Genomic DNA, 14,593 nt, shown 5'->3' with positions numbered 1-14,593 from the left:
AAGGGCTTGGAAAAAAATAAGAATCCTTATTTTTACACCAGAGAAAATATAAAAGGAACTTCCTCTTTGGAGTTTTTCCAGGAAACGACTTTATAAAGACAAATTTAAATCTTTCCGTTTTCTGTCCTTGAAGGTGGTAAATATGGTTGCAGTTTTATCCATTTTTATTGTAAATGAAACAGAGTTCAGACCGTCCGGCTGTGCGTCATTTGTTGGATGGCTGCCACAGACTAATGCAGACATCCCACTGGGAGACCAGAGAAGAACTATACTTTGATTCACCAGATTGTGTTAAATAGTCCAGCTGTTGCGATTTGAAAGATAGTTACCTCAGAAGTGAAATAGAAATGAACTTGGCATTTATGCCTCAAACCATTTTTATACTGTTTGGCAATCAGCTTTTCAGAGGTAGCATTTTATAAAATAACTCTCACCGCTTAAAAGTTCATTCACTGTAATGTTCAAAATGTCCCACCTTTATATTATCAGTAAAATTAAGCTTGAGTGATATGCAGAATTTGCATGAAATAAGCATTTCCCCCTTCATTTCATGAGCTTTGATTGTATTCAATTGAGCTCAGAACCACGTCTATTAGGGCTCTTTTGGGCATTAGTTAATTTGAATTGCAGCTGAAATGTTAGCTAGAATGTTGTTGAATATAATTGGAATGTGGAAAGTTGATTTTGAAAGGAATTTCATTGAATGCAAACAATGATGTCCTTTTTAAAAATTAGAATGCTGCACTTTCATCTCTTGTAACACAGTCTGAGAAATCACTGAGTCCTGTAAAGTTCAGCGTTGGCATGGCCATTGCCATTGTTCTGATTCTTCTGGTACCAGTATGGTTTGGAGTCAGGTCTTTCCTTTTACTAGTAAGTTGCCCCACCTGCTCAGGCCCCACATTTGGGCTCTCTTGCAGTAGGGGCACAATAGCTGCTTTCTAAAAGGTCACCCAAGTTTTACTTGGGCACCAGGCTTCATAGAGTGGCATAACTTGGTATATTTCTCCTAGCTTTTATTTTGCTTTTTGGTTTTTGGTTTTGTCTTGAAATAGCCTTTGAGCACACAGTCTAATATGACCCGTGAAAAATATCTATATGAATGGATCATAAATGACAACCAGTATGTTGTGGTAAGAAAAAAATATTGGACAGGAAATCAGGATTCCACTAGTTTAGTCCTGTGTCTGCTATTAACAAGTTGTATGCTGATTTAACCTCACTGTTCCTTGGACACTTCATCTGACAACTGAAAAGGTTAGACTAGCTCACCATGGTGATCCCTGTCAGCCCAAGTATCCCATGATTTTAGTTTTAATTTATAAGTGATACTTGTACAATTTAAGTTTTACTTACAGATTTTGTGGCATGCAGGAGACAGGCTGCCATCACTTTTTAGAAGTACAGACTTTTAATTCCTTATTGTGGTCTTAGTCCTTAGAGGTTGCATTAAAGTAGAAAAATTGAACAGAATGACAGTATATTACAATTCCTATTGAAGTGTTGCATTTGAGCTTCTGGGATTTCTACCTTGGGGAGAAGCTTCATATTTAACCCTCTAGAACCGCCACCATGACTACTAGAGTGAGAACTTGGGTTCTTGGCACCATCACTGATGCGGCTGTGTGGCCCTTCCCATACGATAGGAATGAAGGTAGAATGAGGCCTAGGAGAAAGAAAGGCCTCTCATTCCAGAAGGAGTCTTGGGTAGCTGCCCGTGGGAGCCAAGAGTGGACCTAGTGATGTCAAGACAGGAGGAGCTACAAACCACAGGGGAAAAATTAAAACTAAGGGATAGCTTGAAGGGATAGACTTTCTATTTACAGATCTGGAAGATGGAGATGGAAACAGGGATTCGGAAAGAATGAAATCAGTAAACATGCCAAAAACTAGCCTGTAGCCTCCTGTTTCTAGGAGAAGATGCCTTTGAGAAACAGCATGCTGTCATGGAAAAGGCAGAAACAGGGAGACAGGAGCTTCTGACTCTTGTTCTGACTCTGCCACTGATGAGCTGTGTGGTTTCGGGCCAGTTCCTTCCCCTCTTCATGCCCCATCATCCTCATCTGTAAAAGGACAGGTCAGACTAGACGATCGCCCTAGTCCCTTTCCACCTTCCACTGGGATTCTAAGGCAGTGGTCATTATCCTTGAGAAACCAGTCACTCTCCCTCCATGCCTAGATTCAGAAAATGCCCACTGCGCCTAGTTCAGTGATAACAAAGGGGTTCTCAAATTGTAGCCTATAAGTGACTTAATAATAGATTAATCTGCAGTCAAGAAGCTTGCTTCAGGACAGGGAAATCATTCTTTGGACTGAGACAATTCCAGGACAATTTCAGCCTGACAATACTAGGTTTATGAGTTTTCAGTTCAATCAACATCCATGTATTGCTGCTGTGGAGCCCAGAGAGCACTTCCTGGAAATTTTTAGCCCTGAGCTGATGAAGAAAGCTTTTTCTAGGATCTGTGCACCACCCCTTCACCTACAGACACACACGAGCATGGAAACATCCATGGTAGTTCTACAGAAGTGATGAAGGTTAGTATGGGTTGATGGAAGTTGCTCACCTAGAATGAGAGAAATACTACCTCCTTTGCATGCTGAAAGCAGTCTGACTGGCTTACATAAGAGTGGGCCCAGGCCCAAGATGGTGAAACCATCGTACTGGTGACTCAACCTGCAGACTTGGATGGGACTTTCCCTGGAACCTTAGCTGGGCTGCAGCTTTATTTCCTAGAATCTCCTCACCTGTTTGTTTTCAGTTTAGAGTTGCTGACAGATAAATCTGCATGAGATTTAGAAGGTGGAAGTGAAGTAGTTGTCTCAAAAAAATTTTTTTTAACCCTCGGAAGGTCCGTGTAGGGCAGGCTCTGTTATAGCTTGTGCATGACATTCCTGATGTGCTGACTCACCTAACTGGCATGTGGCAGTGACTGGCCCACAGTTTCTCCAGCTCCCCACATCTCCTCCTCCAGCTTTTCCAAATCCTGGGGCAGGTGCATGTGCAGCTCCTTGGGGAAGGCTCCTGCTTATTCTGCAGATTGTCTTGCATCATCAAGATTGGTGTTTGTGTGAGAGAGAGATAGGTGCAGCTCTAGTTTGTCCCCAGTCTCTGTCACTTTATAGCTGCCTTCCCTCCCAGCTGTCAGAACAGCTGACTGCAGGCCCAGTGTCAGACGCAGAGGCAGCAGATTTACACAGACGGCATGACTAGTGCCTCTCATTCCCTAAGGTCTAATTCCTCTGATCAATCCTTAATATTACTCATAGTTGTTCTGCTTCTCCCATCACAGGCTTTTAAATATTGTGTGGGTCAGAGAGAGTCAAAACAGGTACCACTGGAGAAACTACACCCCATTCTGATTCCCAAAGCATAGCGGCAGATGTCTGGAGAAGTAGTTCCTTGGCCAAGGTAGATGGACAATGTCATGGTGCCATAATCAGGCAAAAATAAAGGAATCTATCCTCACTACAGCACAGCCTGTCCCCAGGCTCCTGATTATTTTTGTTTTTACCACCTCCAAGGAAGACAGAGTGTTTGTCACTTAGGATGATGACCGAGCCACACATAGGTAATATAACCCAATAGCCAGAGGGAGTGGTTTTTAAACATTTGGACAGATCTTACAGTACTGGTCAGAAAGTGAAAAAAACAGTGTGGTCTTTGGGTTTGAGGTTTTGTGCCCGTGACCGGGTCATGCAGGTTACTTTTGCTCAGTAGTTGATCATTTGTTCTGTTGTTTTTGTTGCAAGAGAGACATCCAGACCTACTCACACCCAAACCTTGATTTCTCCCCCTTCATTCTGAACCTTTCAGTTTATTAGTATTTGCCCATTCGTTTAGTGCACAAATGCATCTGTGCTAGGTGCTGGGGATAGAATTGTGAGTAAAGCTAAACAGTCCCTGCCTCGTGGATGTTTACATGCTATTGGAAGAGACAGACAGGAAACAATTGTGGTAAGTCCAACAAGGGAGAGGTATTAGGTGGTAAAAGAGTGTCTCCTGCCAGCTCTGACCTGCTGAAGGGGTCAGAGAATAGTAGAAACCAACTCCTGGTGAGGGGCTGGTAGAGCAGTGGGCAGGCACTGGCTGGCAGCTCACTGGCACCTGGCGGAACACCAAGAGGTGGGATGGTGGTGTGCCGGGTCATGGTTAACAGCCAGTTCTCAGGGACAAAAAGGCCTGATCCTAGCATTTTCCAAAAAGACCAGAAAAGTCCGAAAGCCCCAGCCCTGCCTGCTGCAGCTGCCTCCACCTTCAGGCAGCAGCTCAGCAGCCTGAACCTTCGGGTGTTTCAGAGATATCTGTTCCCATAATGAAATCCTCACCCATTCAGCCTGAGAAGCCATAGCTTCTTGCAGCAGAAGAGACGAGAGAAGGAGTCTGTGGAAAACTGCCTCTGAAATTCCATAAGAAATTTCTCAAGAAACCTGATTCTCCTTTTAGAAACATTAATGGTAACTTAGCATTTTAGCTTCTACTCTGGCTCTCTCTCCGCCCTTGGTCCTACCGCCACCCCCTCCTGAAGTCTGACCAGGTCTCCTCTAGTTGGTAATGGCAGCAGTCGGCATGCCTCTCACCTGTCCATCAGTGATGAGGGGTGATTACTCCCCCTGTCCCTGCAGGCTCCTCAGCGCTACCCTGCAACCAGCCGTACCCAGGGACACACAGGAGGGAAGGGAGTTAACTGGCTCCATCCAGCTAAGTGAGGGCGGGTGGGGGTCTGGGCAGCAGGCTGTGAGAAGTTCACAGTTTGTCCATGAGCTTTACGCTTCCTGAGAAGAGAATGCAATTAAGCAGGTAGGTGCATTTGGCTTTTTAACACTTCTGTAGTTAATCGCTGTTTCTCTGCCTTCTTTCTTCTGGCCTTGTGCTCCTAGTATCAGCTGTGTAATCCGATAGCTTCATTTTTCTTTTAAATGGCTGGCATCTCAAAGACTACTATATGCATGTTGATTAGACTTAGAACATTTTGGGTTTTATGTTAGTCTGAATCCAGAATATCAGAGACAACTATTTTCTCTCTCTGCTTTTTACTTTTTTTGTCTAACTCTTCATCTCATAGGCCTCCCAGTAGCATTGGATGCAGGAAAAAATACATTGACGGTGAAAAACAAGCCGAACCAGTTGTAGTTTTAGATCCTGTTTCTACACATGAACCCCAAACCAAAGACCAGGTTGCTGAAAAAGATCCAACTCAACACAAGGAGGATGAAGGCGAAATTCAACCAGAAAACAAAGAAGACAGCATTGCAAACGTGAGAGAGACAGACAGCTCCAACTGCTGATCCGTAAACCAGAAGCCTGACATGTTTGGAAGTCCTTTTCAATAAGCACATGATTAGTGTTGTTATATTGGCAAGGGCTGTAGACATTCTGCTCTGGTCACTGTATTCAGAATACAGGTTCTTTTCTGGTGTCACTTTTGTAAGTAGCAACTATAAACATAAGTAAGCTGTTTAGCAAAACACACATTCCTAGTAGGTTTTGGTTTTTTGATCTTTATAAAGATGAGTTTTTTTCCTAGTTACTGTATTAAGTATGACTTCTTTTAGAAGGTTACAAAAAAATTCAGATGTTGATACCTTTTTAGGAAATGTGCATACCACTCATCAAATGGAATGCTGAAAGTTTGAGGTGCTTGTATATAATCGGATAAACAAAACTGATCAACCTAATGTGATTTTAAAAGCCCCCAAAGAAGCTTCTGTTTTGGGTCTGATCCTCTTGATGGAGAAACTGCAGCAGCGTGGAAATTGTTGGGTACTGTGGCATACAAGTTATTTTCTACAGTAGACTGAGATAAACTGAAAACTCAGGAGCTGGCATCAAACTCGTAGTCCCATAGTCAGTGTTAATTACACACATTGTTAACTATTGGATGAAAAATACATGCTATTGATTGTGTCCAAAGCCTCCCGAGGACCTCCGTGGGGATGCTCTGGCAGCCTGAATACAGAACTGAGGTGAAAGTCCAAACCTTGAATTTTACAGTAATAAGTTGGTAAACCATGTGCTCTGTGCTATGAGTTAATTATGTTTTCCCAAGTACTAATGTGGCACAAGTACCATATTTTATCAGAGTTCTTATGTACAGTACAGTGAAGATAAGTGACAAGCACACATTTTTCTTGCTTCACTGCTGTTCTATATTACACAGGTTTGTTGTTGTTTTTTTAAAAAAGAAATTAAGCAGTAGTTAGTCTCTAAAAATACAGTGTTTCAGGCTACCACAGTGAATAAATAGAAATGTAATCAGGGATTAAAAAAAAAACTTATGCAGCTTTTCAAAGTTGATTGTTTCAAAATTGGTGTTTATTTAAAATAAGTGGTAATGTACTTGAATGCACTTTTTATGACAATGATTCAGTAATGGTAATTTTACTATTAAAGAAAGTGAAAGGTTTAGTTTTGTTAGCATGGCTCAGCATGTAGCTGTCAGGTGTTTTTCACCTAAGGGCAAAAGAAAATGATAGTAATAATTGCAGTAGTTGTATTGTATTGTATTTTTGCACGTGTGGTAAGCATAGGCTTGAAGAGGTGGGTAGGCAGGTACATGTACTTCCTAAATTTGGAGATAATTATCTTTCTGTAAGTTCGTTATGCTTGACTGTTTCCATGTTCTCCCAATAATGATTTTACAGTTACTTATCACTTTTCTCATGGGGAATTAAAATGTAATGTTTTTCAACTGTATCTTTCCTTAACTGGATAATAGTGCTATATGATATGCTTACTACAGACTGCATTAATTCACGAAACGAATTCTGTTATGCTGTAATTTGAACTCTCCTCACCACAACTTATTAAAAAGGCACCAATAGTTTCCCATTAAGGGTCAGTTGTGGTTATTATTAACGTTTCTGGTTTAGTTCCCCAAGCTTGACATTCTTTAATAGAAAATTGTATATGATTTGACAACTTTAGTAATTTTTAATAGTCCCTAAGATGGTTTATTGAGTTTTCTTTCATGTTTCTTTGTGCTGTCTTCCTTCTTGCATCTGTGATCTGTCTGCCAGCATGCAACTCACACACATTTAGGAATATAAAAATATGTACACTGTCTTTCCATATTTCATCACACCATCAACAGAATAATATGGTTATCAAAATACCCTCCTTTCTAGAGTAAGAAGTTGCCCTTTGGGTGAAATGTGTTAGCTGGACTAGGGAACAATTAGTAACAGGTATTTTGAAAGTATTCCTGCCTTTTTTCAGCTGCTTACTTTCTCTCACTGTGATTACAACGCATTTTAAATTAATTTGACATAAAGGTATTTGATGGAAGATATTCACTCACCTCTTTCTGCCTACAGTTTTTCCCTTTTCACTTTGGTTTTGAGAGGGTTTTGCCCCTGGCTGGGGTGACACTGTCAACCAAAGCAAGGGATCCCAAATAGGAAGACAAAGGAGAACTGTGCTTATATCTGCAAGGTATGTTCATGGCTATTGCACACACAAAACTTACATACGTCCTGCTTACACAATTTTAAGTTGGAAAAGACTGCATCTTTATGTTTTTGATTTCTCTAAAAGGTTATTTATGCTTCCTTCTGTTTGGGAAAGATAAATTAAGTCTTGCGCGCTACAGAGGATTTTTTTCTTTAAGAAAAACGAATGTTGATGCATTTTATAGCCAGAGTGAGGCACAGAGATAGAGGTACTTTGTGCCATTGCTATTAAAGAAAAAGAAAATGTCTCTTTTTTTTTCTGGAAGAATAAGATTTTAATTAAAGCACTTGCACCCTTTTGTATCTGAGCTGGTCTCAAACAAAGTCCTCACCCACAGCAGTTTCAGCAGCTGAACAGTCCCATGGAAGTTCTGACTGGCAGGCATCAACAGGGCTATTAGCACCCAGGCTAGTTTGCCCTGAGTACGGAGGATGGATGCTTTGGCTCTAACTACTCACCAATAATTGCTCCTTCCTTACCTCCTTCTTTGTTAATGGTAAACTGCTGGAAATGGAGTAGTACAGGTAACAATTATTTTTAATTGTCTTTCCAGACCAGTTTTTGGTTGTGTGTTCAGTAAATGATAGTCTGTATCACAGCCTTCAAGTCTGGATTATTTTTCTAAATGCATACTCTACCTGTTTAGTTACATTCGTTGTGGAACAACATTAGCTTATATACCAGTAAGTTGTCGAGAATGGATAACCATATGTCATTATCACTGACCTTCGAAGACTCATCAAGCAGTCCCTGCATAAGGATTGGAGTGGTTTGAAGTTTCTCTTCCAAGCACTAACATTTCCCTATCCCACAGTCATTTTTAATTTGGTATATGACTGTTTCTTTCATTTCTTTCACAGATAATATTATATATACAGTTATATAAATATATTTCATATTATATGTTATATAACACAAGAGAGAGAAAGTATAAGTAGAAAGAGTGCCTAGCACCCTAAGAAATTTAAATTAAAATGCTAATTATCCATTCGTGAGTGCAGTCTCAAGGATAGGTGAGTAAACTGCTCTGTGTTGAAGTCACACTGCTGACCTGGTTATTGTAATAAATCACCTCTTTGGTTAATTTAATTTAGTTATTTTGTTATTCGTTGTACGTTTTTGCTCTGGTTTTAGTAATTTAATTATAATTTATATCACTGTTCCAGGGCATAGTCTCATGATGTGTGTGTGTGTGTGTGTGTGTGTGTGTGTGTGTGTGTGTATTTTTCAAAGGGTATGTGAACACCCAGTCATGTTTGTTCTGCCTTTCAAATGAATTTTCCTTCCAGTTTCTCCTACCCGTTGCTTGTTGCTAAGCATCAGGAGAGGCAGTAGCAGCCACAAACTGTGACACAGTTCTTCCAACTTAGAGTGATACCAACCAAGTCTCCTGCCCCATGCTCTGAGAGAGTCTGTGCCTGAGCCATTTTCAAATCATAGCTTTGAGAATAAAGAGTTGGCTCTGTTATGAGGAAATTAAGGTCCCTTGTTAGTACTCTTTAAAAGGAGAGGTCCTCAGTGTGCTTAATAAAAATTATAGAATTTGTCAGAAGTCTAAACTTAGCCAACTCCCCTACAGGTCAGTACATAGCAATTTATATAATTTTTAGGAGAAGCAAATGGTAACCCTTTTAATGAGACCCTAAATCATATAAAGTGGTTGGATATTATTATATCTATATGTTTGTGTCTGAATATATTTATTTCTGCTACTCCTCTGCTATAATCCCAACACTGGCTTACAAAAGAGGCAATTCAGGCAACGGATATGTCACATCATTTTTTTTTTAATCACTTGCAGATTGCTTTTTAAATGCTGTAGTATAAATAACTGGGCATTTAATAACCTTGAGAATATTCATTCATTTACTGATGTGCTTATTCATTTATACTCATTCTTACTCCAAAAAGGATCTAAGAAGACTTGCAAAGATAAAAATAATACAACAAAAACTAAAATTTAAAAAGGAGAGGGAATTAAGAAAAAAGGAATCAAGGGTAGGAAAGTGAGATGAAACTGGCTCTTACAAAAAATGGTGATGCTCTCACACTTCTACGTGAGGTTGGCTACAAAAATGTGTCAGTGCTTTTCAGCACAGACATGTAGAATAAACACAGAAGATGGACATCTGTTCCCAGCACAGAGAGCTTCTAGGGTCATTAGGTTTTTGTTCTCAGAGATATTCTGATTGGTAAAGGATGGGGTGTTTGACTGAGTGTGGAGTTGGCAACAAAAATATTGGCCTCTTTTACTGGAGCGTGTCCCTGAAAAATGGACAGGAGAGCTAATAGACAAACAAAATCCACATGGAAGTGTGGTGGCTGCAAAACGAAGTTCACAGATAGAATTTCAGGCAAAAACATCATATATGTAATTTACCAAACAGTGGAATTAGAAGAATAAAAACCACAAGAGTTGGTGAAGTTGAAGAGGAAACTCCATGTGGAGACACGGCGCCGTACTTCAGACCTCCCGGTCTACTAATACTGACGGTGTGGCTGGAACCTGGGGTGTGTACAGCCCTATCCAGAGGATGCTCCTGTTTCGGCTGATTCCTCTACACCTTGTGTGGGGAAGGTGGGCACCAGCGGCTCCCTAGCCGCAGCAGCCTCAAGTGCCTCCGCAGCCTTTTCAGCTTCCTCATTAAAGTAAAAAAAAGTGTGTTCTTCTTTGAAACCTATTTAAGAAAAAGTAACAATAAAGTTTACTGTCTAATCCAATGGTGCCAGTTTTTATATACTACATAAGTTGAAGGAGATCATCTTCAGTACTAGTCCAAAGGTGTCACATCACCATCGGAAAGGACTCCAGAACCATTTACAACTGGGCCTATCTTTGGTTATATGTCAATTGTGCCATACAGATGTTCTGTTCGATTTTATCTGCACTCTCATTCAACATTCTGGAACATCTGATGACGCATCATGGACTTTGGGCAGAGGCTTAGCGGAAAGGGTTAAGAGGAAGGTGATAAACTGGGGGAAAGGCCAGTATTAGGCATGATACAAGCCACTGCCAGCTGACTGCTCCCAGGGAAATGATGACAGGCGAGGACCATTCCAGTCAGGTCCTTACATGTAACTATTGACAACATTTTAATGGCTGAGCTTTTGCCAAGATTTCCTACTCTAAAGTGGGAGTGGAGAGATTTATTTTTCCAGTTTTTGGTCCCTTTAATAGTGATTCACCAAGGCCAGTGTCAGAGAAATTCTCCTCGATCTGTTAATCTATTGTGGAATACTGAGGCGGCTGCACTGTCACCACAGAGGGGTGGAGCCTGTGGTCACCAGAGTCCTTTTGGATGCCCTGCAGCAGCTGTTTCCCTCGTGGTAACGTCTGGCTGGAACTGGGATCAGTCATTCAGGGAAGCTAAGGCCTCCAGTCAGGATGTCCAGAAAAATAATCAGATATGTGGAACAGTATAATTTTACCTATTTGAAAAAACTAGCCCTTCTACTACACACTAAACAATACAGACTAACTTTTGACTGCCCTTATGTGACTCAGAAATAGTCTCCCAATTATATCTTTATTTTCTGAATCCTAGGATACATTTCAAGACTGCTACATACGTTAAACATGACAAGTTTATAATCACAGTTTCTATTGGTCTCTTTAAATGCCACTGCATGCTATAGGCCTCCTTTTGGCCATCACAATCAGTAATATAAGAAAATAAAAATGCATATTTGGTGTGTTTCTCTCCAGTTACCCAGTATACAAGGTGCTTCTAACCATGCAGATTTACAAAGGTTCAATTTCATTAAATGATCGATTTCTCTTGAGACCTTAATCTTTCCAAGGTATGTTAAAATTAACACGCTGCCTACTTGTTTTTAAGTAAAACAATTTGTTTCCAAAAACCCTCAGGAAAGTGTCTGCCTTTAACTTTCATGGGCTGTGCAGGGAAACCTTAAGTATAATTTGGACCATAACAAAAGGTAGGCTTGGAAATTCCAATCAATTAATTCTATTGAAGAGCATCGTGCAGCCTATTCATCAAGAAAAAGGGTGAGAGTTTTAAACATTCAGGTAAATAGATGATCCATTAAGACAACAATATACATTGTGGCAAGTGCCATCCTAGTTTTGTCAGCACTTATGTATGGTCTTTGGATTCCCCTGCCCTCCTGCAGAGGGACTTCTATTCCCCCTCTTCCAATCTTTGTTCTCTTATTCATGGCTAAGTGAAAACAAAGCAAGAAAGCAGCGCATACCCAGTGTTCCATTCTGGACAAGTTCTTCCTCTATAGTGAGAAGGCGGTTGTATTTAGTCACTCGTTCACCACGGGAAAGACCCCCCAACTTGATGAACCGGACACCAAGCCCAACAGCCTGAAAGGGGGGGAAAAACTAATTTTAGACGGAGGAGCCATGTCTTGCTAAATGACAAACAATTCTTTAAAGAGAAAGGAAACTGTCACAGTGTGCTGTTTGGGATTTTCTCTTACTAGTTTTTTATCTTTATGTAAGCACAGTGGCCTACAAGCTGAGAGTGCTGAAAGGCAAACAGATGATGTGACTATCCATCAGGCACTTTACTAGTCACGTAGGCATGCTGATTTTATATAAGAACGTTCTGGCCTTTCTTACTTCATTTTAGGAGGAAAGATCGCAGGTGCACACCCCAGTCATTTAAGTGTGCTCATCATTTTCCCTGGACTTCAATTTTTCTTCTTTTTAAAAGTTCAAAGATTAGCTCTTTGCAAAAGGTAGCTATCTGGGAGGAAGCAAGTCTGTTTCATAAGAGGTTACATGACTTTCTCCACCAGAGACTGCATTTCTCTGAAATACCAATTCGTGATAAAAGCAGTGTTTGGCAGTTGACCAGCATTCAGCACTTACCAAATCGACAAGGCTGTCATCAGATGATTCTCCTTCTGTACTTCCAAAGACAGTGATGTGCTTCTTACCTGGAAGAGGAATTTCTTTCAGTTTTATATGGTGTAGAAAGTTAGGATACATGTGGGCCTCTGGGATCAAAATTAAAAATTTCTCAGATTTAAAACTTCCCTGTGAAGAGTCAATTATTTGCCTACCTAGGATTCTAACGTTTGCATTTTTATTGCCCTGCTTTTGTTTGTTTACCCCCCAATTTCAGTAGCTTAGATGCTGTAAATACTAAATGAATACTGTGTTTCATTAAAATTAAGATACATGATGGCTGGGCACGGTGGCTCACTCCTGTAATCCCAGCACTTTGGGAGGCCAAGGCAGGTGGATCATGAGGTCAGGAGATCGAGACCATCCTGGCTAACACGGTGAAACCCCGTCTCTACTAAAAATACAAAAAATTAGCCGGGCGTGGTGGTAGGCACCTGTAGTCCCAGCTACTCGCGAGGCTGAGGCAGGAGAATGGCGTGAACCCGGGAGGCAGAGCTTGCAGTGAGCTGAGATCGCGCCACTGCACTCCAGCTCTGGGCGACAGAGCAAGACTCCGTCTCAAAAAAAAAAAAAAAAAAAAAAATATATGATTTGTAAAATGCACTATTATTTTATTACCACTAAAAGGGGGTAGGGGGATGCTCAAATTAGATTGACACATTTCTAAGACCGCGGCTATAAGACATGATTCAATTTTTTAAATGTTCAGTATAGAAAAATGCATCTTTGAGTCAGTGAAATATGGTAAGAGTAACGTGGAGTTGGTATGCCTACGTAATGGCTTTCTCCTTTCATTGTGTAGAATTTTATTCAAAGGACTGTCATTCTGAATGTTTACTAGAAGAGTAGTGTTGGTAGTAATCAATCATTTGAGGGTCTTAAAACCCTTTGAAATGTGCCAGTCTGTGAAGAGTGCCAGCCAGAGCTCTTCCTGCAGCAACGGTGTTTGCATTGCCTCCTATCTATCATCTACCACCCACAGGCCAGCCCTGCCTGAGCGTCTTCTTCCATCCTCTGGCACCAACCCAGGCCCCTGGCTGCCAGTCTGACTCTGAGTTCTGCTCCAGCTCTGAGACCAGCTTTCTGTCTAGTTCCTGAGACCCACTCGTGGTATTTGTTTCATGTCCTCTGCATAAGTGTACAAGATGCCCATGAACTCAGTTTGTAGTCCAGTGGGAAACCCCAGTCATTAGGTAGTTGTATAAGTGATTGTGGTCCGTATTACAAAGAGGAAATATAGGATGCTAGGAGGAAGATTCAGAACTGAACCAGTTAGGGATAGGGGAAGGCAGGAGTGGCTGAAGACATTTCATTTTAGCCAAGACCTGAAGGATGCAGAACCAAGTATGTCAGATCCAAAGGAACAGCAGGTTTAAAGACAAGACAGGTGGTCAAGAGTTGTGGGCAAGTGAGATGACTATAGTGTCATGGGAAAGTTGCCTAATCTCTCCAAGTCTTGTTTTCTTATCAATAAAGTGGAAATGATAGTGTCTAATTCAGAGGGATGCTGTAAGGATTATGTCCAATTCTCAAATGCCTGACCCATTGGTCTTAAGCTGCTCTCCTCTGGCATCCCAGATGCACCAGCTCTGGAGCCCCGCTTTTCACCTGTCATCCCCTGATCCCCATTGCTGGGATTCTGTCCCTGAATCCCAGCTTGATGACTCAGATTCTGCCTCCCGAGGCTTCCCTGATACTCCACTGCCTTGCCAACCTGCTTGGCAGCTTCCTCATGCTGCATGTTAGTAGTGAACCTACCCTTGCCTCAGGTCTCTGTACTGACAGAAAACTGCTTCTAATCTGATCTTGTTGCCTGTTTTCTAAACTGCTCAAGTAGACCATTCCCTGCAGTGGATGATCTGGTTCCAAATTCTGATCCCTCCTAGACTTCCCCAAGTAATGCAAATTAAAATGGCTGACTGGTGTCCGGATATATTATAAGTAGCTAAGTTTATTTTCAATTAAGTAATTCCTACATCCTTACTATGTACTTGGGCCATGCCTATGTGGAAGAAAGAGCTGTGGTCCCTGTTAAGGTGTTGACTCCTTATCTAGAATCTAGAGCATAAAGTGGTAGTAAATGATAGGAGGAAATTTACAATACTGCAGTAATGTGATGCAGGCTACACGTGTTCTGCCCCTGCTGTTCCTTGGCTGTGCTTGGTGCCTTGGCTTTGTGAATGGTGAGATATTTTTCTTAGCTTGAACACTACATTGTAGCCGGAAGCCTGGCTAGTGCAGATGGGTACCCAGGT

General features: G+C 41.2%; 2 protein-coding genes across 5 annotated transcripts in view; one reads left to right on the top strand and one right to left on the bottom strand.

Moving 5' to 3' along the window:
* The window catches only part of SHTN1 (shootin 1), a 120,409-nt gene extending 113,573 nt beyond the window's left edge, over positions 1-6,836 (top strand). For all 4 annotated transcript variants that reach the window (XM_034931576.3, XM_008950961.5, XM_008950962.6 and 1 more), the window contains one exon: positions 5,067-6,836. In XM_034931576.3, coding sequence (XP_034787467.2) covers positions 5,067-5,289 — 223 coding nt within the window. In that variant the 3' untranslated portion in view covers positions 5,290-6,836. The remainder of the gene's footprint in view (positions 1-5,066) is intronic.
* Positions 6,498-14,593, bottom strand: part of ENO4 (enolase 4) — a 35,877-nt gene continuing 27,781 nt past the window's right edge. The window contains exons 10-12 of the mRNA XM_057299009.2: positions 12,300-12,367; positions 11,672-11,789; positions 6,498-10,131 (exon numbers count right to left, since the gene is read on the bottom strand). Coding sequence (XP_057154992.1) covers positions 9,977-10,131; positions 11,672-11,789; positions 12,300-12,367 — 341 coding nt within the window. The 3' untranslated portion in view covers positions 6,498-9,976. The remainder of the gene's footprint in view (positions 10,132-11,671; positions 11,790-12,299; positions 12,368-14,593) is intronic.

Source organism: Pan paniscus, chromosome 8 (assembly GCF_029289425.2).
Source record: "Pan paniscus chromosome 8, NHGRI_mPanPan1-v2.0_pri, whole genome shotgun sequence".
Lineage (NCBI taxonomy): Eukaryota > Metazoa > Chordata > Mammalia > Primates > Hominidae > Pan > Pan paniscus.
This window is presented reverse-complemented; position numbering and strand designations above follow the sequence as displayed.